The sequence below is a fragment of the Synchiropus splendidus genome, chromosome 11 (assembly GCF_027744825.2).
Source record: "Synchiropus splendidus isolate RoL2022-P1 chromosome 11, RoL_Sspl_1.0, whole genome shotgun sequence".
Taxonomy (NCBI): Eukaryota; Metazoa; Chordata; class Actinopteri; order Syngnathiformes; family Callionymidae; genus Synchiropus; species Synchiropus splendidus.
In genome coordinates, this window is record NC_071344.1 from 647,449 (window position 1) to 673,350 (window position 25,902).

General features: G+C 48.6%; 2 protein-coding genes across 2 annotated transcripts; both read left to right on the forward strand.

The window, feature by feature from the left end:
* Positions 1-587: 587 nt before the first annotated feature.
* On the forward strand, positions 588-2,104 carry si:dkey-237j10.2 (uncharacterized protein LOC568721 homolog). Its single transcript, XM_053879691.1, has 2 exons — positions 588-823; positions 1,427-2,104. Exons 1-2 carry the CDS (start codon positions 670-672, stop codon positions 2,068-2,070), a joined length of 798 nt encoding a protein of 265 aa, XP_053735666.1. The 5' UTR covers positions 588-669; the 3' UTR covers positions 2,071-2,104.
* A 1,650-nt stretch (positions 2,105-3,754) lies between these two features.
* On the forward strand, positions 3,755-6,284 carry LOC128767594 (transmembrane protein 182-like). The gene is made up of 5 exons (XM_053879726.1): positions 3,755-3,970; positions 5,046-5,172; positions 5,490-5,588; positions 5,801-5,938; positions 6,064-6,284. The coding sequence occupies exons 1-5, from the start codon at positions 3,821-3,823 to the stop codon at positions 6,282-6,284; spliced, it is 735 nt and encodes a 244-aa protein (XP_053735701.1). The 5' UTR covers positions 3,755-3,820.
* The last annotated feature ends 19,618 nt before the right edge of the window (positions 6,285-25,902 follow it).

The following is a 25,902-nucleotide window of genomic DNA, read 5'->3' on the forward strand; positions in this document are numbered from 1 at the left end:
TCTTCATCATTCCAGCCTGCATGGCTGAGAAATCTACTTGGACTGTTTTTATTCTGGTCACTAACACATTTGATCACTAGCTCTTTCCTTTAATTTGTTGAATTGTTTTATTTGACTTTACTCCATGGTTTTTCTGCTCATCCTTCCCCCTCTCTTGTATCTCTTTATAAAATATGACTTAATTTTATGGTACATATCTGATGTCCTCACTCCATTTTGTTTATTTTATTTTTTGTGTGAAAAAGTCATTTTTTAATTTTCTCCTATCAGAATTTCAGTCAATGATTTTTTTAAATTTAAATTTTGAATTTGGTTCAGAAGAACCACTTTTCTTTGAGAGGTTATATACAAATGAGTTTCCAACTTTCTTTCCCACGAGCGGCCGAATCATCCATGCAAAACGTGTTATGGCGAGGAATCTGAAGGTGCAATGCGGAAGTCAAATTCTCTATTTACTTCTCGCTTCATAACTTTGGATCATAAACTCTCTTCTGCTCCCTGCGGTGACTCTTCAGCGCTTCTCTTTTTTCATGACGAGTAAAGGAAGTGGCCTCGGAGGGGCGGAGGTGGCTGTTGCAGAAGTGAAATCGGACCTGAGGATCAGACCAGAAGATCTTCGACACTCTCCCCTGTCACATCGAGGGACGGAGATCAAGGTGAGCGGGCGTCATGCTGGCTGAAGGCTTCGTCCAGCTGCTGCAGTACAAGGAGGAGAGGAAGCCGCCTTCCTCCCCTGCGGCGCCGAGGAGACGGACACACGCCACCAGGATCGAGTCACTCAAGTACGAACTCCACAAGTGTCAGGAAGATGAACCAGAATCAGGTAAATGATCCGAACTTCGAGCCGCGCAGGAGCTAAACTGCCTTCTTAAGGTTCCATTTTCAAACCAGTGTTGAGGAAGTTCCTTCTGTTGTCTTGTACTTTCACAGCACGTGATCCTGTCGACGTCACCATTTACTCAAGAAAAAAAAAATACATAAAAATACAAAATACATCCCTCGTGGTCCGTGTCAGGCCTGGAAAACACCTTGTTGGTGACATCACAGTTGAGGTGTGAAATGGTGACGAGAGTCTGAAGAAAGTTGCGTGTCTCCACTATACGTGACAGAGCTTTAAATGCTCATGGGGATGAGAGTTGTTTACACGTTGCTGCGCAAGAGATCAACTACTGAAATAATAGGTCAGAGTTCGCAGTGAAGGCCCGGCTCAGTGGGGCTCCAGTTTCAAGCCTCTCTTGGTGGATGAAATCGCCCGTGCTGCTCCTCTCTGGAAACTGAACGGACAGAAACCAGTGCCCTGAGGTGCTCCAGGGTGACTCTGTTGAGGAGCATCTCTTGGAGAGGGGGGTTGGTGGTCCAGGTTGGGGGTCCGCCCAGCCAGAGAAAGCGTGACACCGAGGTCTGATTCCACTTTCTTCTCGCTCAGGTCCAAAGTCGGAAGTGAGGTCATCCCCCAGCTCACCTCTCCGGGCTCCATCACCAGAGGCGGTGGGCCTCTTGATCCCAGGACATTCAGTGGCCCACACCCTGGAGTCGACCCTGTGCAGCAGCTGCAGCCTCCTGGATCAGTACACGGACCTGCAGGTGGCGGAGTCTGGACTCATGCCCCTCAGCACAGTCAGAGTGGTGGAGGAGAGCGTCTTCTGTGAACCGTCGGACCTGCGGCCCGGGGCGGTGGAGGTCAGTCCAGACCAGGGTTATCTGGTCATGGGGCCCAGCGCCGAGCCCAGCCTGGACCTGCCCAGCTCCTGTCAGTGGCCCATGTCCAACTCGCTGCTCAACGGGCTCCTGGACAAACAGCTGGAGGAGGTCTACCTCCAGCACCTGACGGAGAACTTGGCCCGCTGCAACTCGCACTTGGGCAACAGCCTCCTGCACGGCCTGGTGCCGCCTCCCAAACCCAGCGGCGGGTCGCAGGGGGCCGAGTCCCTGGACGTGTGTCTGAATGAAGGGTCCAGGATGGTGAGCGAGGCCGGCTATCTGTGCACCCAGCCGTCCGTGCCCTGCTCCTCCACCTTCAGCTCGCCCATGCTCCGGATCTCAGAGGCCGAAAACTGCCCCACAAAATAATAAATCGTGTCTGACTGACTATTTCCTCCTGAAAATGCATGTAACCCTCCAAACGGATCCTTTCTCATCAGCGACTTGAATAAAAGTGATTCATGTGTTGATTTAAATCCACATCGGAGCACCTGGTGATTTGGCTCTTCAGGTGTGGAACCCCAGCCGTCACCCGAGAACGAGGCCCTGAGGGGCCCCTGACCACTGCTCTCCAGTCAGTCAGCCCAACAGAAGCACACGGCAGCACCCATGTTTCAGTTCCAGCTCAACACAGTTGTAGGACGTCAAACTGATTTACAACCCATCCACCAAATGTTCTGAACGTCCGAGGGAACACCGTGAGCCCTTTCTTTTCCTCACACGACCCCTTTCATTATTGCCCGAAATCGTTCATATCACCCGCCGTCACGAGGTCACTCCGGGTCAGACTCACCTTCAGGACATCCAGTGGATTCTGACCCAGTTTCAGCTTCACCTGGCACTGGCGAGAGTCCAAACCCTCCCTCTTTGCCTCAGTTCGCTGCAAACACAAGGGATCAAGATCATCACCAGTGGCCCCCGACAGGTGAGCAGCAGGTCAGGTGAGTCGTGATACTGAGGATTGTTCACCTGAGGTCTGGAGGCAGAAGTTTGGAGCTCAGTAGCGCCTCCCAGAGGCAGAAATCGAAACCAGCAACAAGACAGAGAAGTGGCTTCATCTGACGAAATAACTGTTGTCCAATGGGATCTTCGTGTCGGGCCGGGTGGTGCAGGAGCTGCTGGAGGAGGAGGCGCGAGACACATGACTCGTGAGTCACAGCATCACAGCCGAGGAGGCGTCTCTCACCTGCAGAGCCAAGCGCTTACAACTGCACCTGGGTTTTCAATCTGTGGGATTTGAAATGTTCACCATCTCACTGACACACACGCACGCTCTTCTAAAGACTGGCGGTGAGGAGGTGCTCAGCGGAAGAGACTGCAACAGCCAATTGGACCAATAGAGGGCAGTATACACCGAAGACTGGAGTGACGCACTGCTGTTTCAGCGCGACAGCTGGACGAATGTTGAAGTACAGGCAGCTGAATGAGAAAGTGTCACCGACTAAAAACAGCTTAGATGTGGACCGTTTATCAGGAAAAGTAAAGCTTGGGTTGTCAGATGTCATGGAAAGTAAAATGTAAATATTTATGGATATTTTTGCTAGAAAAGAGTCATTCACAATGATTGTTTTCGAGGCCTATACCGACAAAGATGAAGCACAAAGTACGTGATGAAAGGGAAAACAAAGAACATAAGGTGACAAGAGAGTGAAACAATGAAATTCGCGAGGTCACCTTCATCCTTTGACCTCACGAGGGTCACCCTCTTTGGCGCTCAGACTTCTTGGACGACACAGCAGGTTCCGGACAGAGGTCCCAGTTCGGACGGGTGGAGAACCGGACTGAACCCAGAGAACCTCCACCACATTCACAGTGAAGGTTTGCAACCCAGGGTTGAACTTCCACAAGCTGGAGGTCAAAGGTCATTTACAAGCAGACTCTAATACACTGTCGGAGAGTCACACCAGTCTGACACATACCACACACACCAGGAGCAGACGCTGTAACTTGACGAGGACACGCATGCGGCATCCTAAAATAACTCCCCCCACACCCCATGCTTAACCTCCAGAGGGTCCAGGGTGTGGCCTGCAGAACGCCGTACACTTGAGGGTCGGTCAGAAGGCTGTGGAGGGTCAGAGCGTGTCAGTAGTTTGGATACAGCCAGGGACGTCGGACCATGAGGGTGGGAGCTGCTGCCTTGGCCGGGGGGATATTCGGGGTGTTTGGAACGCTGTGCTTCTTCCTGGCCTTCGCTACGGACTACTGGCTGGTGGCCAGCGACGACTGTGGGCCCACGCCAACCACTCCAACTGTCAACGGGACTCTGGTGAGAGAACTTCATTTGTTGTTTATGTGTAGTAACAATATCAGAAACATTCAAAGACATGTAAAACATTAAGATTGTCAAAGGTAATGAACATTTCTTACAAGGGAAATTGAAAAATGACAAATTAAAACCAGGAAAATTCAAATTTCAAGAGAAAAATTTGGGAAACATTTTTGAAATCGCCACACGGAGCTCGGCCTGTAGAGTGTTTTGAGGTGACGGTCCAGCCTTTGCACTTGAATCCCTGTTGACCTCTGACCCTTGTCTGACCTGCTGCTCTCCATATTCTGGATGTTTTTCTTCACTCCACTCTGCTTCATCAAACCAGTCCCACGTCTCCTGAGTCGTGGTCCTGTGCATTGAGTTAGAAACTTGTGAAAGGACATTGAAGTTATTTATATTTTTCAGTCAAACGTCGTCAAGTCTTTTCCCTAAATTTAGCATTAGCATTTAGCATAAACGTAGCCTTCTCCATCGCCCTTCATCCTGGACAAAAACCAAGTCTCTGCTCCAGTCCAAGGAGATCGCTGCTCCTTCGCTGCCTCACCTGACGACCCTCAAATACACGCGAGGACACCTGAGTGACGATGAAGTGGCAGCTCTGCTCTGAATCTCCAGGCCGCTCAACAACAGCTGCTGAGAGGCGACAAGTCATGGACAAAGCTCCTCCACCAGACAGAACCCAAACTGAAATCATGAAAGTGATTCTGTTTCTTCTCGACTTCAGTGTGAAGATCTGCTCCAAGTGTCGATGACGGGTCCTTATTCCCGAACATCACAGCGCTTCTCACCAAAAGAGGAAGATCACAAGTCTTTTGTGCTCCTCGGCCTCATCCATCACGCTCTGACACCTCCGAGAAAAACATGATCCATAAGTTCCCTTGAAAAGCTCTCAGAGCAGCAGGCCATAATCAGAAGCATGCTTGGTTGCCATGGCGCCGGCGAAGCGCAGGACCCCTCGGAGCAGCTGAGTGTTGACATCGCTGACACGCACTTGGGTTCATCCATCTTCAGAACCCAGAGGTTATTTCTTTATTCTCTGACTGAAGCCGGTGGGTGTCTCTTCCCTCCTCAGAACCAGACGGAGGCTGCGGTCACCGCCGCGCCCACGGCGTTCCTCACCCTCCACCATGAGGGCTTCTTCTGGCGCTGCGTGTTTCAGGTGGAGCCCAGTGCTGACGCCGTCCAGGCCACGCTCTTCAGTACGCCACTCTCCGCTTTCAGATCTGCTCATGGTTTGGTGTTTGTTTTTGTCGTAGTTCAGCAGTCGTGCACAGAGAAACAACTGTAAAACACAGGGAAGAGGACATTGTGTTCTCAGCAGTTTAATCTGCTTTTCTTTCTTCTTACTAGCCTCAGGTTAAAGTAACAATACAGTTGTGATAACCTATCTTAAACAACACTAGAGTCATTTCATTTATTGATCTATATGTGAATTTGCTGACTGACCTCCCTCTTACTAATATTTCTTGATGCGTTACGTTACTCCCTCTGCTGGGAACCTGCTGTCGTCCCGCAGCCAACCAGCCGCAGTCCAAGGTGTGTGTCCACGGTTACCTCTTCCCTCTGCCGGTCGCGGTGGGACAGGTGCCTCATCCCATCTATGACGCCACAGCAGGTACGGAGGGGGCGGGGTCTATCCCAGAGGGGCAGGAGCTAGGGTCACACCTAGAGAAACAACCACACACACTCACACCCTCACCTTGGACTGTGGGAGGAACATCGACATCTAAAAACCGACCTCCACGTTCTTGACTTTTGCTCGTCCGTGGGACTCGACTGAAGACTGATGGTGTGTGTGTGTGTGTGTGTGCTGCGCACGTCCCGCAGTGTTCCGAGGGTTCTGGACCCTGCTGATCATTCTGGGTCTGGCCTGCTCGCTGGCCGGAGCCTTCCTCCTGCTCTGTGGAGTCCCATTCTTCAGCCATAAACTGTACCGACTGGGCGGAGCCTTCCTCCTCGCCGCTGGTAAAATATAGAGCGTGTGTTTGTGTGAGATGATATCACAGCCAAGGGTCAGCTGTGCATACCTGTCACATGGATCTGTCGCCATGACGACAGCAGAGGTAAACAGCTGACCTCTCTCCCTGCAGCGGCTCTCTTCCTGCTGGTGCTGCTGCTCTTCGTCCTGTGGATGGAGACGGTGGACGTGAGGAGGTACGTCCTCCAGGAGAGGGGCGAGTCCTGCCCGGAGGCCACGGTGTCGGTGCTGTACGGCCTGTCCTTCATGGTGGCGGCGGCCGGCGTTCCTCTGGAGCTCATCGCCGGGCTGGTCTTCATGCTGGTGGGCCGGGCGCTGCTCGCCAGCAAGTGAGAGACGTCTGTCCGTCACCGCCAAGGTCAAACGTTCATGTACGATCATATGCATTTATATTCTCTGCAGTGGTTCAAAAGTAACTCAGTCACGTTTTGTATTTTTACAGTGAAATAAAGTTGTTTGGAGTTAATAACGCTGACTTTTTGTTGTTCATACATTTATATTGAAGGTTTTTTTGGCGCACGGACATGAAGTGAAGGCGAATTCTGGCTCAGATAAACATCATATAGAACACCACCAACATTTTATTTAGAGTCGACTGCAGTCAGTTAAAGGAAAATAAATGGTAGGAAAACTAGATTGTAGAAGTGATCAAATGAAAAGGTCTATTCCATTAAACGTGTTTGTCACACAAAATGGGTCGTGGTGCGTTCAAGTACCGGGAACAAATGCTTTTAGATTCACAATCAATTCAATGAGAAAAAAAGTTCTGAAAGAAAAGTAAAGGTTTGGAGATAAACTGACCTAAAAAACAAAACGTCACTAAAATGAGCTAACTTATGTCTGGCTTTGAGACTAAAAGTTAGGAGGCAAAAACATGCTTTTTTAAGATTAGAGTTATACGTGCGCATGTTAGAAAGGGAAACATGACTAAATAAACAGGTGAACAATTGAGAGAAGAGACGTGGATGAGAGAAGAGCAAAGAAGAGGAGATGAAGATACTGAGGTCAGAAGCGAGTACATCAGAGGAGGAGTTTGAAGACGAAGAGGCGCAGGAGGCCAGATGGTTTGGACAAGTGGAGAGGAGAGACGGTGTTGGACCAGGAGTGAAGGACGGCTGGTCGAGACAGGCTGATCTTCTCTTCCGCTTCAACACAGAGTACAGAAGGTTTGACGTGTTTCTCTCTCATTTCTGGAAGGATCAAACCCCAGTGATGCGATGCCAGGAGGTTCCACATCAGAGCAAACAAATTGAAAAGTGAAACCGACTTTAATCTGAGCGCCACAAAACACAATCAGCAAACAACCGACAACATATTTTGACAGTGGGAGCCGAGCACGGGCCGACACTCGCCATCAAAACATGTTTTTGAGAGTGTGACATCTGGTCTTGAACTGTGCTTGATCAGCGAGAGATGCTTGATTCGGTCTGTCGTCAGGAAAAAACAAACACCACCGTCAGATCAGTGAAAACTACTGCAACAAACGTATTCTCAAGACTGACCAGAATACATGAGTGGATACAGTGGTAAACAAAAGAAAAGAAACTCAGGTAAAGATGGGAGCGCCTGTTTTCTCCCCAAATCTTCCTGCGAGGTCTTCAGCAGCAGATGGTGTTGTGGAGAGCTGCTCAGTGCTAAAGTGAAAAATGTTGCCTTTTAACTTAGCCTTCAAATGAAGTTCCTGTGAAGAGTAACTGGAGCATATTGGAGCACCCGTCTTCCAGCTTGGAGCATGGTTCGGGGTTGGAGCAAGTTTTACTGGCGTATTTGAGAGCTGTGCTCTCCTCAAACTGAAAGCAGCAGTCACCACTGATCTGAAGGTTGGATATCTCCCTTGATACAGCCAAGAAGGATGTTGGCAACACCCTGGATAAGAAAAATCCTTTTATCTACATGACAACATTCCATCAGATGGGAAGAGTTTTGACCGTAAATATAGAACACATTTACGACTGCTGGTACCAACTGTTTTCAGAGCAGATAATCGAGACCGATTGACTTTCAACAGACATCAGACCGCAGGATTATTTGGCTGGATAGTCTTATAAGAGATGCGACAATCCAGAGTCAGAAACTTCAAACGTTGTCATGGCCACCAGACCCAGGGCTCTCTGACGGAGTCGCCCCGGTGCTGGGGGCGCACCAGCCCAGACAGCAGCAGTCAGACGCTGCAGACCATCATGCCACCTTCTCATCAAGAAGAACACATTTCATCAAAAGCAAAGAGGAGCTGGGAGGCTGGAGAGGCCACTCAAGACCAGCACAGTTCCCTATCACCAGTACGGAAGCTTCAATAAATACTTGGCTTGATCTGGGGACGTGTCATGCACGACAGTCACGACACACCGGGTGCCTCCATCACTCTCTGTGCCCCCTCATCATAAAAAGTCGTAGCATGTTTGACTGGCCTTCAGCCCAAAACCAAAGACCAGGTAATGCAACCCAAACATAACCTGGGACCATTTCCCGGCCTAATCTCAATAGCGGTTGTCCATTTTGCACCCACTGCAATAATTCCATGACTCATCAATTTCAACTCAATATTCCAACCGTACTCAGACAGCAGGGGGGCTACGTTCTGCAGATCCTCTCTTGGCCACCAACACGTCTTCGTGTAGCATCTCAGCTCTCGAATGCGCCACAGTGAGCTCCCTTCAAAGGGCCGTCTCATCCTTAGTACAGTTTGAGTTCAGATTTAAAAAAATAAACATTGGATCTAAATTTTCTAAACCGTCCTTTTTAGAATCAGTTTGGTTGCAAACCTGGACGTCTGAGCTGAAACGGCAGCAGCTCTTCTCCAGTGAATTTCCTGCCAGATTCCTGTGGCCTCTGCATCGAGTAACAAAACCATGTTGGCTCAGACATGAAAGTTTACACCACTCGTTACCCTGCCTTTTTCAGCCGTCTGGTGTTTCACCTCTTGTTCAGTGAAGCAACTTCACTTTTTTTTGGATTGTATTTATTTGTATTTGTTATATTGTAGAGCACAATGTCACCAACAAGATGATCTCTGTGGTGGCTTGATTAAGAGGAGATCAATGACGTTTGACGGACCATGGCCTGCGCTTCACACAAGCCACCGACAGGGGGCTCTCTAGCTCTCCTCCTCAAAGGGAAGTGAACACTGGAGGATGAGAGTGGTCCTCTCAGACGAACTGGACCTGGCAAGTTAGGAGCAGTGGGAGAGGGAGACAGAGTTACAAGAGGGAAATCAAAACTATCCATATCAAAACGATAGGAGAAACTAAAGGGGCTTCGATCAATAAAATGAAAGGGTGGCAGGGAAATGTAGGACGAGAAATATAAAGTAAGGATCAGAAGGACGGTGAAGGAGGGGGACGAAAGGTAGTACAGCGAAAGGATGATCAGGAATGGAGTGAAAGGAACAGGAAGAGCCAAGCAGAGGAAGGGAAAGGATGGATATATGCTGGTGGAAATGGGAAAGGAGGAGGGAAAAAAAGATGAAAGAAAGACAGATGGGAAGGAAAGTGGAGAATAAAGGACAGAAAAACAGGGAGAAAAATGAACACGGAAGGTGGAAAAAACAAAGAGAAGAAATGGAAAAGAGAGGTAAAGTGCAGGAAGAACATGGACAAGGAAGCTAAGGATGAAGAGAGGACAGGCACTGAAAGAAGAAAAGAGGAAGTCTAAAAGAGAGAGATGAGAAGAAGGGGATGGAAAGAAGGTCATCAACAGGGAATATTTATCACCCTCAACTTCATGTCTACATCATGACTCTGTTGAGAGGAAAGGATCGCTGACAAAGAAAGAAATAAAGAAACGAATGAGTGAAATGACGGACACTCACAGCTGTGTGTGTGTGTGTGTGTGAGAGAGACGGTGGTCTGGCGTGCAGCAGTGTTTGTTTAAGGACCACATGTGTGAGGTGCCAGACAGCAGGACGTGCTCACAGACGCGCTCCTGAAAGTGACCCGGGCAGCACCTCCGTCCACCTGGTGAATAGTAGTGTGGGTCTAATCCAGTCCAAGAGGGGATACACTCGCTGAAGGAGCTGCGCTCGCTCACTCTAACCCCCAAAACTCTTCCCGTGAGCCGATTACCTGCTCAGTGTGTGTGAGCCCTCGCCTGCCAGGCCCAGGGCCTGTGTGTGTGTGTGTGTGTGTCGGCCCAGACGGACACACTGGGCTCAGATAAAGGCTTTTCTCCTGTCAAAAATGACTGCCCTGATAAGAGCTGATATGAGAGAAAAGCTCGCCTTATGGCATCACTCTTGCTTTTTTGTTTCCTTTGTACACCCCAAATCCCCGAGAACGGACCCGCCCCTCTCCCCCAACACACACACACACACACACACACAGCTAATCTGTATTGACGTAGTTGAGGTAGAGAGGGAGCAGGTGGAGGCATGAAAAGAAGAGTTGCTGCGCTGCTTCTTTTTCTTGGTATAAATTACTCATGTGGACTTATTAAAGACGACCCCCCCCCCATGCACACAAACACACACACACACACAGACACAAGTGTGCAGTTCATACAGTTGACAAACAAGACTTTAACCTGCCATGAACAGCATCCAACATCATTATCCTTAACCAAGAGCCAGCAGGACGTCCAGACGGATTAATACACAATTAACTTATCGAAAACAAACATGAAATACTGAGACTCAACTGGCATAGTTCAGTGTTCAACCAACATGTTTATTTATATCATTTTGCTACTTAAAATTGTTATTATTATTCTGGACACAAACCGTTTCATTAAACTATAATTATGTTTGGAGAGATTTTGAAATTGTTTTTCTTCATTATTAACACCACTACTATGGAAATATAGTAGTGATCAAATATGTTGCCAATTCACTGTAGCATAGACACACCTCTTCCTCTTTGTTGCTGTTCTGCTCTTAATAATTGACATTAACTGCCTCTCAAGTAGGTTTTGATACGTCAAAGAAAGAAATTCCTGGCGGTATATTTGATGAAGAAACAGCTAAATCAGGCTTTTACTAAGCTTCTAGGTTGGTTTCAGTTCGGTCCGAATATTATTTCGATAAATGCCAGGAAAAGACTGTGAAGGTAAGAGTAAGAGTCACTGTCTCGGCGTGACAGTTGCAGCAGAGCACCAGATGGTGATGGGTGAAAAATCGACTCAACAAAGTCACAATCCTGGTGAGACCAGGAGGTTTTCCTTCACGCTCCACAACAGTCAGAACGTGTGCTTCAAACTTCTCTCAAGGTGCCGGCTGCTTCCTGCCTGGTTGTTCGTTCAACTAGTCCTGGTTGCATCTCCACCACCTCTCCTCACCAGCCAGACAGAGTCCATCACATTACAAGGCTGGGTATGTGGAATTCAATGTGTCCAGTCATTCATGTGCATCACAACTCCACCAATGGGTGGCACACTCAAATAGATACCAATGGAAATGTAATGTGTAAATAAACTCCGGCATTTGATGATTCCAAATCATTCGCACACTCAAATGTGAATTGAAAAAGCCCATTAAAGGGACGAACAATATTTCAATGAAGAGCTAGTCTGCCAGGTTTTGAGTATTAAACGCCACCAAACACTTACATGACAGCAAATTTTGACTCAGCATATCTCAATAAAAGGTTGAGTATCACATTTATCTGGATATGCTTTACCGCTTAAATTCACTTTTCGCCTCTGGCTCGTATGAATTTCCCTTGGGTGCTCCAGTTTCCTCCCACAATGCAAAGACATCCAGGCAGGAGCAACGTTTATCAAGTGCTAAAACACAACAAAGGTATTTATACATTCGATCATTGTCAGAAACATGAATGTACCGTGGAAGCTGCTGATGAGGCCAAGCCAGCGGCACACAACTGAAGTTCTGCTGTCACGGACAAATACCATTTAGAATTTAGTTCCACACATGAATCTCCATTTGGACGGCTTCATTTATTACCGACCCACAAGGATGAACAACGCTTAAGCAGCAGGATCATGAAAGCAAAGTGAAGGGATGACAGATGCAGACTTAATGTCTTCCCGGACGCACACGCTGCCTGCACGTATGTAGCGACGCCAGCCTGCGCTGGTTTCATTTCTGCTGAAGGAGAGTGGGGGAGAGAGAGGGGGAGGGCCCTGCTCATTTCTCAGGGCTGCAGCCCTTTTTGATTGACAGCTGGCAGCATATGGAGCAGTACGGCAGGGTTGCCCACGCTCACTTCTGAGGAAACAAATATTTGCCGGAAGGTGCGAAAGAGTAGGGAAAAATATATATATATCTATCTATTAATTAGTTTAGCAAGGCGGCAGAGATAAAAGTCAGCAAGACGTATCCATCAAGAGGCGACTGCCTCAGCTTCTCAGTGGAAGCTGTGAGCGGCACCGAGGGGGGCTCTGCGCTGTGTGGGGGTGCTGGGAAAGCCAGCGAGGTGCACAGCACAGGAAGCCGACGTGGAGGCTCCATTAACATCTGTGCATACGTTAACATACTCGGAGTGGAATTAACACGGAGGCATGCGTCTTCCACGCTCCAGCAACGCTCCTCCAGCCCCACCAATTATTTCTTAATTACCGGCTACGTGGGGACGGAGCCGCGCTCGGATCAAACCCGCAACACATCGCAGGCACTCGAGGTAAACACGCTGCAGTCGCTTGACAAGTGCCTGCACACAGCAGCTGAATTACAAACCTAGGAAACATGTCAACAGCCATTCACCAGCCAGCTAAATGAACTCATCAATCATCTGCGCCTCATATTTGGGCCCGCCACTGCCTGATGCACTGTGCACTGGCTGGTACTTGCAATATGTGCAGCATATTTTGAAACACATGCTGAAATAAATGTTTTGGAATCGCAGTCGGCCTCCTGCATCTCAACCAGGCAACACGTTTCAGTGTTTACATGAAGAGGACAGACGGTGGCTGGAGCCACATGTCTTGAGAGGGACTGCTGTTGCTGCGTTCCCTTCAGTCAGAAGTCAGAAAACAAGATGGTGTCGTCCGGGAAGGCAGTGCTCGGCCGTGCCTTGTCCAAACATAAGCAACTTCTGGATGAATCTGAGGCGCTTTTGCAGCTCGAAATCTGCCCCATGAAGTAGTGTATGATTCCACTTCCTGTTTACACTCGGGGAAGCCATCTTGCATTGTCAAAGCGGCGGGGGGATAATCCCAGCTGAGGAGGGGATTCCTGTTGAAACTTGGAATTCTCTGTTCCGAGGACAACTGGTACGTGCCGTAACAGATTCTCACGCGGCCACCCTGTATTGTCTTCACTTCCAACACCATCATCTTCTGAGGACGGATTGTTGAAATGTCTCCAGTCACAAGGACTGCCGTGGTGAAGCAAGAGCTGAGCTAAAAGACACTTCTAGATTTACTCCCACACGTCGCCTCCAGCACTTTGCTGACTGTCTCTGACCCGCAGAAAGAGGATGGATGAACAGACAAAAGTGCAACAGTGCCAAATGAGGATGGAGTTTGAGAGGCTTTCAGGACGAGTCAGGAAGTTGCCTGGCCTCATCTATTCAAAGGGGAACGGCTGACCAAAATGTGAAGGAAACAAAAGCCAATGAAGAGTGGATGATATTTACATGTCAATCCCCAGGGAAACAATTAGGAACAGCAGGACGTAAAGAACAACAACTCGTTCTATTTTGACTGAGTAATAACAAACTAAACATGAAGCCCCAAAAGGAAAAAAAAGGAAGAGGCCGCTTTGATTGGCTCAAACACTGACCATGGGATTACGCGGCACTGATAAGGTAATTAACAGACTATGATAGTGTAATTAACAACATCTGAGAAGAAAAGGCCGTTGGAGTGGCATGTTGGTGCGGCGGCTAATCAAAGCCGTGGCACGGTTTTAAAGGCGGACTGGTGGCGAGGAACGCAGAGGAGCGTCTCCAGGAGCCGCGGGTGAATGAGTCGACGAACACCATTGTGATGAAAATAAAATGCCTTATTCGGTGCCATTCACTTTTATGCAATGGACGGAGATGATATCGCGGCGACACGGAGGCTGTAACTGATAGCTCTTTTGTGCGCCAGCTAAATGGTCTTGCTCTCTATCGAGTCCCAGCAGATTCCCTTGAATTCACTTACACATTTACCTGCTTTATTGAGGACGCATCTTTGTGAGGTTGACGTCAGGCCCGGCGCTGCTCTCCCTCCATTTCCTCTCTCCTTCTGTGCGCAGCGGACCAGCACAAATTCACTTTTATTGCATTTATTTGTTTATTTACTCTTATCTGCTTTCCATTTCAGAGGCTTCCCTATCAGAGACCTGCAAACCCCGCAAGCCGAGTGGCAGGGGAGCGGCGGGCCAGCGCTGGTGTGTGCGTGCCAAGGTGCACCAGCGTTTGGATTTGAGGGGATTGGTTGAAAATTAAAATACAAATAGAATGAAAACCTCGGAATCATCACTTTTGTTATCTCCTGCTATACGGTTTACAGCCTCCACAGTGAACACGTTCCTCCAGGGTGATGGAGGAGAAAGCTCAAATGTTCCCTCGCTCGCTCGCTCTCTCTTAAGTAATGTGATAAATGCTTGGCAACCGTTCTTATGCGCTTGACGGGGAACTCATTTAAGACATTAAATAAAGGAAAACAGTGTTACATCCAAAACTAAAGTGCTACTCTGCTGACATTACCGGTTGTTAAACAAGCTCACTTTCAAGCCAAGTTGGAGGAATGTTCCCCGATTTTCATGCTTGTTCACTGGCATTCGCGAGGTCACTTTCTCTTTCACTTTCATGCGCTCCCAAAACCCGGTGTCTGTCTGAAGAGGTGCTCTGTTGTCAAGTAGAGGGGAGGATATAAACCCTGATCCTAAAGGCATTATAAATATTTGCAGTTTGTTTCTTCCGAGTCGCTAGGATGCTGGCGAGAAAGCGCCAGGCCTTGCAGGGGTTCCGCTACGTTTAAACAAGCGTGGCGCATAAATGATCTCTTTTTATAGATGAAATCTCCTGTCATCCTTCACATTAAAAAGAAGTGGACATATTGAAACTCAGGCATCATGGAGGTGGACATGAACATGACGGTTTTTGTCGTCTTATTCATGTAAAAACCCCTGCAAACTGCAGTTTGTTGCTCACGGGAACGCGAGACGCGAATTCCAGCCAGATTTATAAAGAGAGTGTTTTTATTGTCACCAATTCACTAAATCACAAAACTTTAATTGCTTGTGTTTCCGCCAGAGTTGATGGAAATCCCGGCGGGAACCCTGCCGTGCGCTCCATGTTCAGGGGTCTATTCTTATTGTCACCTGACAGGTCAGGTCAGGACCACCAAATACCAGAGCACCAGAGCACCAGAGCGGTGCAGCGTGGATACGCAAAGCTTCTGTTTCGAGCTAGAGCCGGATGTCAAAGGCTTGAATTCAGCTCAGCACAGGCCGAGCTGTTGAGGACGTATCCAGCTAGCACTCAAAATGAAACAGACTCTGATCATGGAGGGAGCATATCTCACTCAAATCCTCAGAAAGAAAACAAATATGAGTGGGTCAACCCTCCAACTATCTCTCTACGAACAGTAGATTTTCAGACACATGACTTCACTATGTGTCCGCTCTGGTGGTGATCTGTGCAGGATGGATCAGTGACGCAACATGAACAACAACATAACAGTACACTGCAGCCTCATGCGACAGAATCTTGGGGAATGACGTGATGACACGTACGGGTGGCTAGATCGATCACAGTGTGGAACTGTGATCACCGTCAGGGATGGAACACATCATCATTACATACGAATATCAGTCATCAATGGTGGGATCCAGCCATGCGTACGATGGGGCCTTAAGCACAAACAGGTCTCTGTTGAGGAAGCAGGCGAAACTGCAGTGCCAAGGGTGCCTCAAGTTTAAAAGCCAATCCAGTAAAAATCCAACTCAAACTTGGACGACTTGTCACGGCAACCCCTGCTGGGAAATGAGAGGAGAAGAAGAGGCAAGAATGGGAAAAGAAGAGCTGAAGAAAGCAGGGTTCAGATCTAGCATGTGACTGCCTCCCTTGGATGGAGGCAGTCCCTGATCAGGGGGCAGTTTCTGTGCTCCCGTTGCTTCTCCTCGGGTGCTCTGCTCACAGTCGAAACATAACGTCTGAGTTTATGTATGTGCATCTCTGTGCTCTTGGATTGGTGACCTCCCGTCTGAGGGGGGGTGTGATGCAGGGGTTGTATTCATCATTATTGGATCAGGGCTCCAGGACGAGACCTGTCAAATATGTTACAATTTCCTTTTTGTGACCCGTCTTGGAAACACAGCAGAGCTCATGTGACTTGTAAAACAAAACAAAAAGGATACCTTTATGTTATGAAAGTGACATTTGGTGTTAACAGATTGTGTTGAGCTTGGCATCTATTCTGTTGGATTAAAACACCCCGGTGAAGGAGCGCAAACGTCCCATCCATCACTGCCTCATTACCAGCAACATCCTCGCCAGGCCCCCCGTCTGAGAGTGTGCGTGTGTGTGTGTGTGTGTCTGGTCCACTCAGGAGGAGAGCGCGAGCGATCTCACCAGGATCTGAACTGCCTCTTTGATCATCTCAAGCCAAACAGAGGGAAAGAGACGCTCGCCCCTCACCGAGAGGATTAAATATCCCTGAGTCGGGACATCACTACTCCCTCTCACCAGCCTCCTCCTCTCCTTCCTCCCCTCCTTCCTCCACTCCCTTCCTCCTCCCGTCTGCCCTGGTTATCACGGAGTCTCCAGGGGCAAACGGAAAGTAAGTCAGCGAGGAAGCAAAAAGTGAAGGAGAGGTTGTGTGGTTTTAGAAGCTGTGAGGACCCCAGGAGGACTTGGGACTAGACTGGAGTCCCTCTATGTTGGTGTGTAATGTGGGTCAGAAGGGGCCGCTCAGGATCTCACATGGTGCAGGATTTGTTTAAGCGTTGGACGGTTGTCACAAGAGAGAGAAAAGTGAAAGGAAGGAGACAGATAGAAGAGTGCAGGAGGTCCGTTCTGTTGTTCTAACCCTGGCACTCTTAGGCCGTGTACACTTCAAAACACCTTTGAAAGCCTCACAGAGCATTTTTCTTCACAGACTAGTGAAAGGAAATGACATGACTAGGTGTGCAGGGCTGGAACGACGTGAGAGGTTTGAGTTCATAGACAGAATGATGAGAAATGGATGCAGGAACTTGAGATGGATTTGTTTTGATCGACGGTCACCACTGAGGCTCGAGGTGACGACAGAACCTCTTGAGCTCCTTCTCTGTCTTTTTGTAGTCATTTACTATGTAGACTCGGGAATGAGTGTCAAAGCAGGAACATTTTTATAGATGTTTAGGGAAGAGTGAAGGTGGACACAGGTGTTGTCTTTGGTTGTGGTGACGCTGTATCCATCTATGGTGATGAAGAAAGCCGGGATTTGGTCAGTCAACCGACTTGTGTTGCTTTTGGCTGCCTGTTTTAAATTGACATTTTAGTTCCTCAGCGTTTTAGTCACATCCACATTCGCTTGTTTCTGTTGACTGAAACTCAGTTTGGGTTATTTTCCTCCTTTTTAGTCAATGGAAAATCAGCACCTACAGACCAGCGTAGACATTCGTGTTAGATGAGTTATTTAGCCTCCTAAAAGATGACATTCAGAGAGTCTGGGATGTCATGAGATGCAATGCACATCAGTGTACACGTCCTGTGTCATTGTTTTAGGATGGACCGTCAACACTTTCTGCTCTTCTGTCGTCGACCAGAGACAGGAGAAAAATGGCATGACATGAGTCACCGCTGGGGCAGGTGAGGGGGGGCAATTTCTTGCACCAGTGCATCATCCCTGGCTGAGGTCCTTTGGTTAGTTGTCGTTTTGTTGACTTTGTTTTCCTTGAGTGAACGTTCAGCCTCTCCAAGACAAACTGACTGTCTTTCTTGGGACAGAATCTTTGACAGAGAGGGCAAATAATAGAGTCCAAGATTAGCCGTTAAGATGTACTGTGTACGTGTCTATTTTCTTTAAATTGTACAACTCTACCTTCATGTGGAAAGTCTCATTTCTCATGCCATGAAGACCTGGGAGCCAAGTCTTCAGCTTTTTGCCAAACTTCCGACATTTCAGATGGATTGCGCGTCGCACTGAAGTGTGTGTGTGCGGGGCCATTACCTCCAGCTGAACAGAAGCGAAGGTCAGCGCTCTCTACTGGGGGTTAACACAGTCACCATTAGTGCTTCCTGCTGCTGTGCCAGGAGGGGGCGCGGGGGGCCAGGGGAGGACGAGAGAGGCAACAAGGGCGGACAGAGAAGGGGGCAACTGAGACATGACAGTGACAAATTGCCTTGTATTTATTCAAATAGTGTCATATGATCCTCTTGCTGTGCTGTAATGTGTGTTTTGGTTGTGTTTGACCCGGCTGATGAGCAAGCGCTAACTGGCTCCTAAAGAGAGGGGCCAAGGTGAGGTGGCCCCCCACATATTCACACACTGAATGCGAGAAATACAAAGCTATTGCACATCACATTGGTCATGACACTGTAATACAGTGTTTATGTCATCACTGTCAGATAGGCATCTGTGTGAGGATTCAAAAATGTATATATATGAATTATATATAAAGTGCTGACATTTAGTGCCTCCTGATGACAAAAATGTATCTGTTACTACATGCTTTTTCTAGTTTCTACCTCATTACAGTATGAAACTCGATAAAGTCTGCATGCTTTTGGACTGAGGGAGGAAATTGGAGCGCTACAAGGATGCCCCTGCACTGGCACTGGGTGAGCGTACGGACTCCACACAGACGGGATCTGAGTCCACGCCAAAGCCAGAGACACTGACGCCTGGATGAAACTGACAACAGTCTCCATTTCAGCTGATTCTGAGTATTCAGTTTTGGACTGTGGTCCACTTCTTGGCCTGTTAGCAAAGCACCTCTGGGAGTCCACGGGACAGATCCCGGAAAACATCAAATCCTACAGCCTTGAAGCGAAAACAACGCGGTCAAGAACAACAAGCTTCAAGAATAACTCTGTATTGACCCGCCTTGACCACGTCCTACTCCTTCATGGATTCATAATCCGAGGCTGTGATGATGTCATCGTCTCCCCTAACTTCCTGCAAAAACATTGGCCCTGCTGCTCCTCCTCACGGCTGTCTTGACTGGCATGGGCGACAGCAGAGATCCAGGAAGTGGACACACTCTGATGAGCGTAGTCAACACAGCCCAGCCCTGACTCAGAGAGGTGAGTCATGGAGCGCTGAGGTCAGCGGACGCTGCACAGAAGAGAAGCACCTGCTCGCGCTCAGGCTGAGGCTTTTAGGAGAGACGTGTCAAGATTTTCTGCTGCACCATCAAGATTCAACTTAACAAGTCAATTTTATCCTCCATGTCAACCCAGAAAGTACATCGCAAAAATGACAACTGATGGCTGAGTTATAGTTCATAAAGATATCTGCCAGTGATACATTTGTGCTTGAATATTCAGGATACTACGACATACTGTACTGACAAAGACAGCATCAACAGAAATCAAAGCGTCATAAAACGATAAGAGAAAACTGAAAATATAGAAGAGAAATATGAAAGAATTATCATGTAAAATTGCAACCAAACACATTTGAACGTCTTCGCCTTAGAAGGCATGTCAAGAAAGGATTTCGGCGACGCCACACTGTTCTCTGATTCACTTCTCTCATGTCACATGACCAGCCCAATTGCTTTTTACTTTGCATCCTCCTGTCGTCCGTTTCATCTTATTCAGGCCACTCAATCTGCAAGCGCACCTGGAACTGGTGGAGTCCAGCGGCAGCCGGTCACAGCCAGGCCACCGACACACACAGCACAGCACAGCACTGCGAGTGTGACGTCTGGCTCCGGCTCCAGCCCCACGTCTTCACCTCTCACTCCCGCTCCGACGCTTCCTCGGCAATTAGACACCAAGAGGAGTCCCAGTTGGCTCGCTCTGGTAATCAAACATCTTTTTCTTGTCCATTTAATGTTGGGATTAATTTCCTACAAGGTTAATTAAAGAGGCCCATCAGACACAAGTGATTATTGCAAAGGTTACTATTTCCATTCCCACGCACACTCCCACAGGCCCACGTGCGCACGCACGCACACACACACGTACGCAGACGGCCTTGTTTAGACCTGACTCCAGAGGAAATGGCATTCGATTGCTGACCACAAAGGAACGTTAAGGTCAGTCATATTATCTTCTAATGTCCAGAATCATGTTCAATGGTGAAAAGCCCATGTAATGCTTGTTGCAGATTTGAATCTGAGCTCAAGTCAGGGGTGTCGTTTGGTGATGCCATCTTTTCCACAGTCTGTAGCAGCTTAAATAGCACGGCGTGACAAGTCCAGTTCCTCTGGGATACAGATCTGAACCCCAATATAAGCAGCTTTGTGTTGCTCTAAACTTAAATCAATCCAATTCCTACCCGTAAGGTTAAGCTGGAGCCTGTCCCAGCTACTTGGGGGGCGAGGCTGGGGACAGCCTGGAGAGGTCGCTGCTCCATTACAGGAAAGATATCGACAAACCACTGACAGTAGAGGATGATTGAGAGCCAGCAATTAACCTCTGTCTGACATGGGAGCAGTAAGCGTCAGTGATGTAGTCAGCGGTCGAGTGACTGGTGACCCTCCTCCTCGTTGGACGGCTTCCGCCAAAATGGAGACCACAGAAAACTGTTCGGAAGGCAAATGGAACGGGCAGCGTCTCATAAGGGCAAATGTATTTTTTGGGGGGGGTCGACTCTTTTGTATTGTTTAGAACATTTGTGTTCAAGTAGAAGTCTTGAATGGAAAGAACTTCACCATGTCGAGGAAAAAGACAAATCAGCTCATTTTTTTTCCATTCAGTTAGTGAGATATGAGAACTTCAACTTTCCGGCAACTATACTGACTGCTAAATCAGTAAGCTGTTATCATTCCAGCAGGTCACAGAGGCAGCAATGTGATCCGCAGCGTGAGATGTTTACAGCCTGACGTGGCGACACCATGACAGCTCCTGACCAACCCAGAAGGTAGCTCTCTGGCCAAGAGAGCGCGCCCAAAAGAGGTGACCCAGGAAGGCTCAAGGTGGCGGGCGATGGGGCTGGAGTCACAGCTTCACTGCATTCCACTGATCAATACGCTTCATTTTTCTTTTGGCATATTTCACTGATTCTAAATTTCTACTGCCGTCTTGGATTGCATGCGTGGAGCGGTGAGGAAAGGTGACGCCACCGTGGAGCGTATTTGAGAATTTCCCTGGATTGAGCACATGCAATACACGCAGTGGTGCAGTCACAGGGCGGTCACTTGAATAGGACGTGTTCTCCTGCTACATCTGAGCATGTCAGTGGCTGTTGAGCCAGCAGAAAGATCAAAGGTCACCCAGGCAGGTCTAACTAGACCTTGGGAACATTCCCATGCCACTGGTTACCATGACAACGGAGAGTAGGTCCCGGGTCACAGTCTGTAACACACACACACCAGCGTTCTCAATTAGCGGAGCATCCATCGAATAGCGTTTCCGCCGCGCAGTTCGAGTCGACCCTCAGGTGATGCTGGCACACACACTTTCATTAGCATGCTAAATGGAGGTGAGGACAGTGTGGTGTGGAGGTGGTACAGAGCAGCCCCAGTATATTAATCACAGACACAGAGAGAGCAGCTGCCCCCCCCGCCCCCACTGGTCACCCGACTGCACCCTCCACCTCCGCCACTGAGCATGGCCTGTACGACTCGGGCCAGCTGGAGGAATGTACAAGCGGATCTGTGTTCACCAACCTTGTGCTCAAACTCACGCCTCAGTAGTGCAGCAACATCCCTCACAGAAGATCGAGCAATGATAGCTTCAATTGGACAGTAAGATTGCTGCCAACTGTATTACAAGTTTCAAAGTCATTGCAAGACTTTGAAACTTGGAGCCATTTTTGGTGACTATTTGCAATTTTTATCCCACATCAGAGAAGAGGTCTCACGTTTAAACCGTCTTGTAAAGACACCGCAGCATTTATGGCCAGTTTGCGAGGGTGACGTGAACAGTGGTTTCTGTGCCACCGACATTGGAAGATGAGAAGCACCTTTGTCACAACTTGGTGTGGGCACTGCTTCATCTGTGGCATCTGTTATCCTGCAACGTTACTCTGTGTCTTGTCAATGGTTGGAAACATCTGCTAACTTAGCTGTCCTAGATCAGATTAAAAGTTCGGGGATATGATCGTCACAGACTCTACTCTGTGAACGTCACGGCCGGGAAGTGAACACAGGCATGTTGGACATGTAGCGGAGGATGAGAGTGAAGCAGAGTGAGAGCCAGCGACGCAGCCAAAAGTAACCTGCTGTTACAGTAACAAGGGACCCCGATAACACAGTAATAACAGGCTAATCGTATTTGGGTTCAGAAAGCACAACATGCTAATTCAATTAGCTTAATAAGCCCCTGTAGATAACAGCGCTGGTTTCAGCTGCCGTGATTGGCTCAAGTTCCCAGGGAGGTGGTCCTCAGGGGGCGCAGCAAACCTCCAGCAGGGGGGGGACTTTCGCCCGCTCGCTGTGTTCTGTCCATGAAATGAACTTTTAGCCGTTCTCTTTCTGTCAACTTTTGGCTTTTCCCTCTCAATTGCTCCCAATTGTGTCTCCTCACACGCACACAATGGCAGAGAAAACCATCTCAAGTCTATTGTCCCTCCGCTGTGTCTCCGTTCAGTCTCAACGCCGCGGTCTTTGTGCGAAGATGCTCCGAAAAGCACAGCGGTATTGTTTCAGCAGCTGAGGAGGAGAATGGAGGAGCTGGAGTGCAGAGAATTGGCAGCTGAGCCCAGCGAGGAGCTTCTCCACGCAGAGCGAGGGATCACCCTGCTCCACCGCCGCGCTCTCACACGCACACCAACCGAGATGCTCCCTCCCTGACTCTGTGAAATCGGCATTCTCTTTTAACCCTTTGTTTCTCGTCAGACCAGCTAATCTGTTTACGGGCGCCTTTGTTTGTGCCACGTACATTTGCGTGCGCACGCATACACGCACTAATCTGCAGGCCAGAAGCCAGCTGACACCAGCAGAATATAATTCCAATCCCCACAGAGACCGCCCTGCCAACGCTCTCGCTCTTTACCGTCCCAGACGTGTATCCGTGCACATGTGCGTGTTCCTGCATCCTACATGAGGAGGGAGGCGGGTGCCTTCTCTACGTGTAGGAGATAAGAGAGATGAGGGTGTTAAATAAGCAGAGGACGGAGCGTAAACAAGGATGGTCCGCTAACAAGCTGCAGGAGATTTAGGCAGAGCGCACACGTACGACTAACCATCTCCGCTCCCAGGAAAACCTGACGTTTTTTTCTCCACAAATCCAACAAGATTTCTCCCTCAGGCTAAAATCAACAGCACACGACACCGTTTGGGGCTTCAAAATACCTAACTATAACTGTCAGTCTATAGTGAAAAACATACTCAAGATTATTAAGATTTTTGATCTTCTGGACAAACAAACAAGCCTTTCAGATGAAGGACGTTCAGCCCATGAGGCGAATTGTTTCTGACAGCGGATGAAGGCTCACAACACAGTTGATCAAGTGTCCGTATGACGGCGTGGTGTCAGATGGTTTGAGGTTAAGCAGGCTAGCGGAGCACCTGGGCGGCTTGGCAGAACCTCCAAAAGATGCTCTATTATTGACCTATTTTTCCCTGGTTACCTCGCTGAATGTGAGCCACCATTTGGCCAACAAGTGGCTTCACTGTTCCGGGCACTCCACCATTCTGTCCCAGACTCCTCCCAACCACAGGTCTGTCAGACCTCGCTTGCATGCTGCAGGGCTGAACCCACTCATTAGCCCCAAAGATCAGCGCGCTCCACCTGACAAGGTTGGCAAATGGACTCCAGTTACACGCTGTGATGCTGTACACCCAGCAATCCATGGAGTTATTAAAGCCCTCAAAAGATTCTTTCACGTATGACCCTCAGAAAAGTCCAAAAAAGTCCATGAACCACAATATGGCGAGGGCGAAGAGTAACATAGGCCGTCTAGAGAAGGTACGCAGTGTAAAATGATCCTAAATATACGACTAATGCAGAAATCACAAAGTGGTGACACAATATTTAAAGTATAGGACAAACAAAAGCTGAAGAATGTTCATGCTCAGACCTTCCTGCAACCAAAACGTCCGGGTCAACTCGACCAGACTGGGAAAACAAACGCATGTTTTCCAGCGATGAAGACACTTGAGCCCTCAGGCACCGTCTCCCGCTGTAAAAGCCTGCACGTCAGAGCTGCTCCTCTCTGGCTCTGCTTCTCTGTTGACACCAGCTCCTTCATCAAACGTCACAGTAATTTAAGAGATTAGACGCCGCGGATTAGACACCGCAACGCCGCCTCTTTCTGAAGCGTCGAAGCCTTTGTGCACCATTCTCTTCACCTCTTTCACTGGCTAAGACGACATAATAGTGAGCGCTGGTAAGACTCCCGCCCGCACAATGGCGGCGTCCCAGCTGATTCACCGGCGACTGGATGAGAGCAAGTGATGACGTAAGAAGTAAACACTTCTTCCACCTTGGATACTTGTTTATTGGTTGGCCTGACTAGTTTTCCTCCTGCTACTTGGAGTGGGATTAATGAGACACGCACGCACGCACGCACACACGGACGGAAGCCACGAGCGCTAAACACCACCCCGTCTCTCACCAACTTAGCGGCACTATTAGTAATGATTGAACCCGATCCAGTGGATGTAATATATTAGCAGGGAGATTATTCTGACGTTAAAACATGTTCCCTCTGCTGACAGCATCATCAATCACCCTCACACTGCCTGTGGAAGACTCGCACTCTGGACATAATTGCTTCAGCATGGGGTTGGAGGAGGGGGGAGGGAGGGAGGGAGTGTGTGTGTGTGTGTGTGTGATTTAGTGGAAGTGTTTGTGTTTTTCTTGTTAGGCAAGTGAAGCACAGAGAATGAAGGATGCGGCTGCGGCGGCGTGCGATGATCAACCGTGGAGTCCGGCGCTTACATTTTGCCCACAATTATTTCCGCCAACTTCACTCAGTCATAATAAATGCTTTCATTTACGCCACCCACCGTGACCCACTCAAACCCGTTGCTTTTATGCAGGAAATCTACCAATGAATACACCATTATTGGACTAACAAACACCCCTGACATTATGACCACTGTTGTACCATGATGCAGGGCCTCAGAAGAAGAGTCAGAGGAGCTTGGCTCAGATACGGCGTGGTCTGACCCTTACATGTCCAGCATCGGTGCTGGACCATGGTTAGCACTGGCACACTGACTCCTCTCCACACACGTAATAATGCCAGCAGGTAGTAACCGATATGTAGCTCTCATGAGACACAGAGAAGACATAACAATGGCAGAAACTCTCCGTCCTCCAGGGACCATATATTTAACCTACCAACCTCCTACAGCACTGCCTCCGTTTCCTCTTTTGTGCCAGAGCTACATGATCAACACTGACTCCACAGTCGCCATGTTGGTTTGGAGTTTGATGTTGTCATACATTTAAGACTCTCGGCTGCTCCCCCTGGTGGATACTAATGTAAAGAACGCATGGAAGCATGTGATCAGAGATGGTAACATCGGGTGAAAAGGACAGGCACATTTTTGTGTGTGAGTCCCGCCCTCTTGATGTCATGTTTGATATCAATTGGATATGAAGGGGGCAGGACTGGGACATTAGATAGGGCCGTGGAATGCAGCCAAATGGAGTTTGAAGACAGGGAATACAGTACGCCTGTGCTCTGTGTTGCTGACCTGACATTCTGTCGAAGAATGGGAGGAACAAACTTGATCTGAACTTGTTGGAGGTTTGACCCACCACAATGACCGTGAATACCTTCCTTCCGCTACATTTTGTGCGGTTTTATTTCACGAGTATGGTGCGTGAAGACTGATCCCGAGCCAATGCTCTGTGACACGTGCGGTCTACTGCTGCAGTTGGAGCCAGGCTCAAATGAAAAGATGCTGAGGTCTCCCAGTGGGCGCTGGCTTAACTAGCTCAAGAGGCTGAAGACTTGAGTGAAGTCAAGAGTCTTTGTCGCCTCATCTCTGTGCTATTAGAGGGTGAAACAATCACTC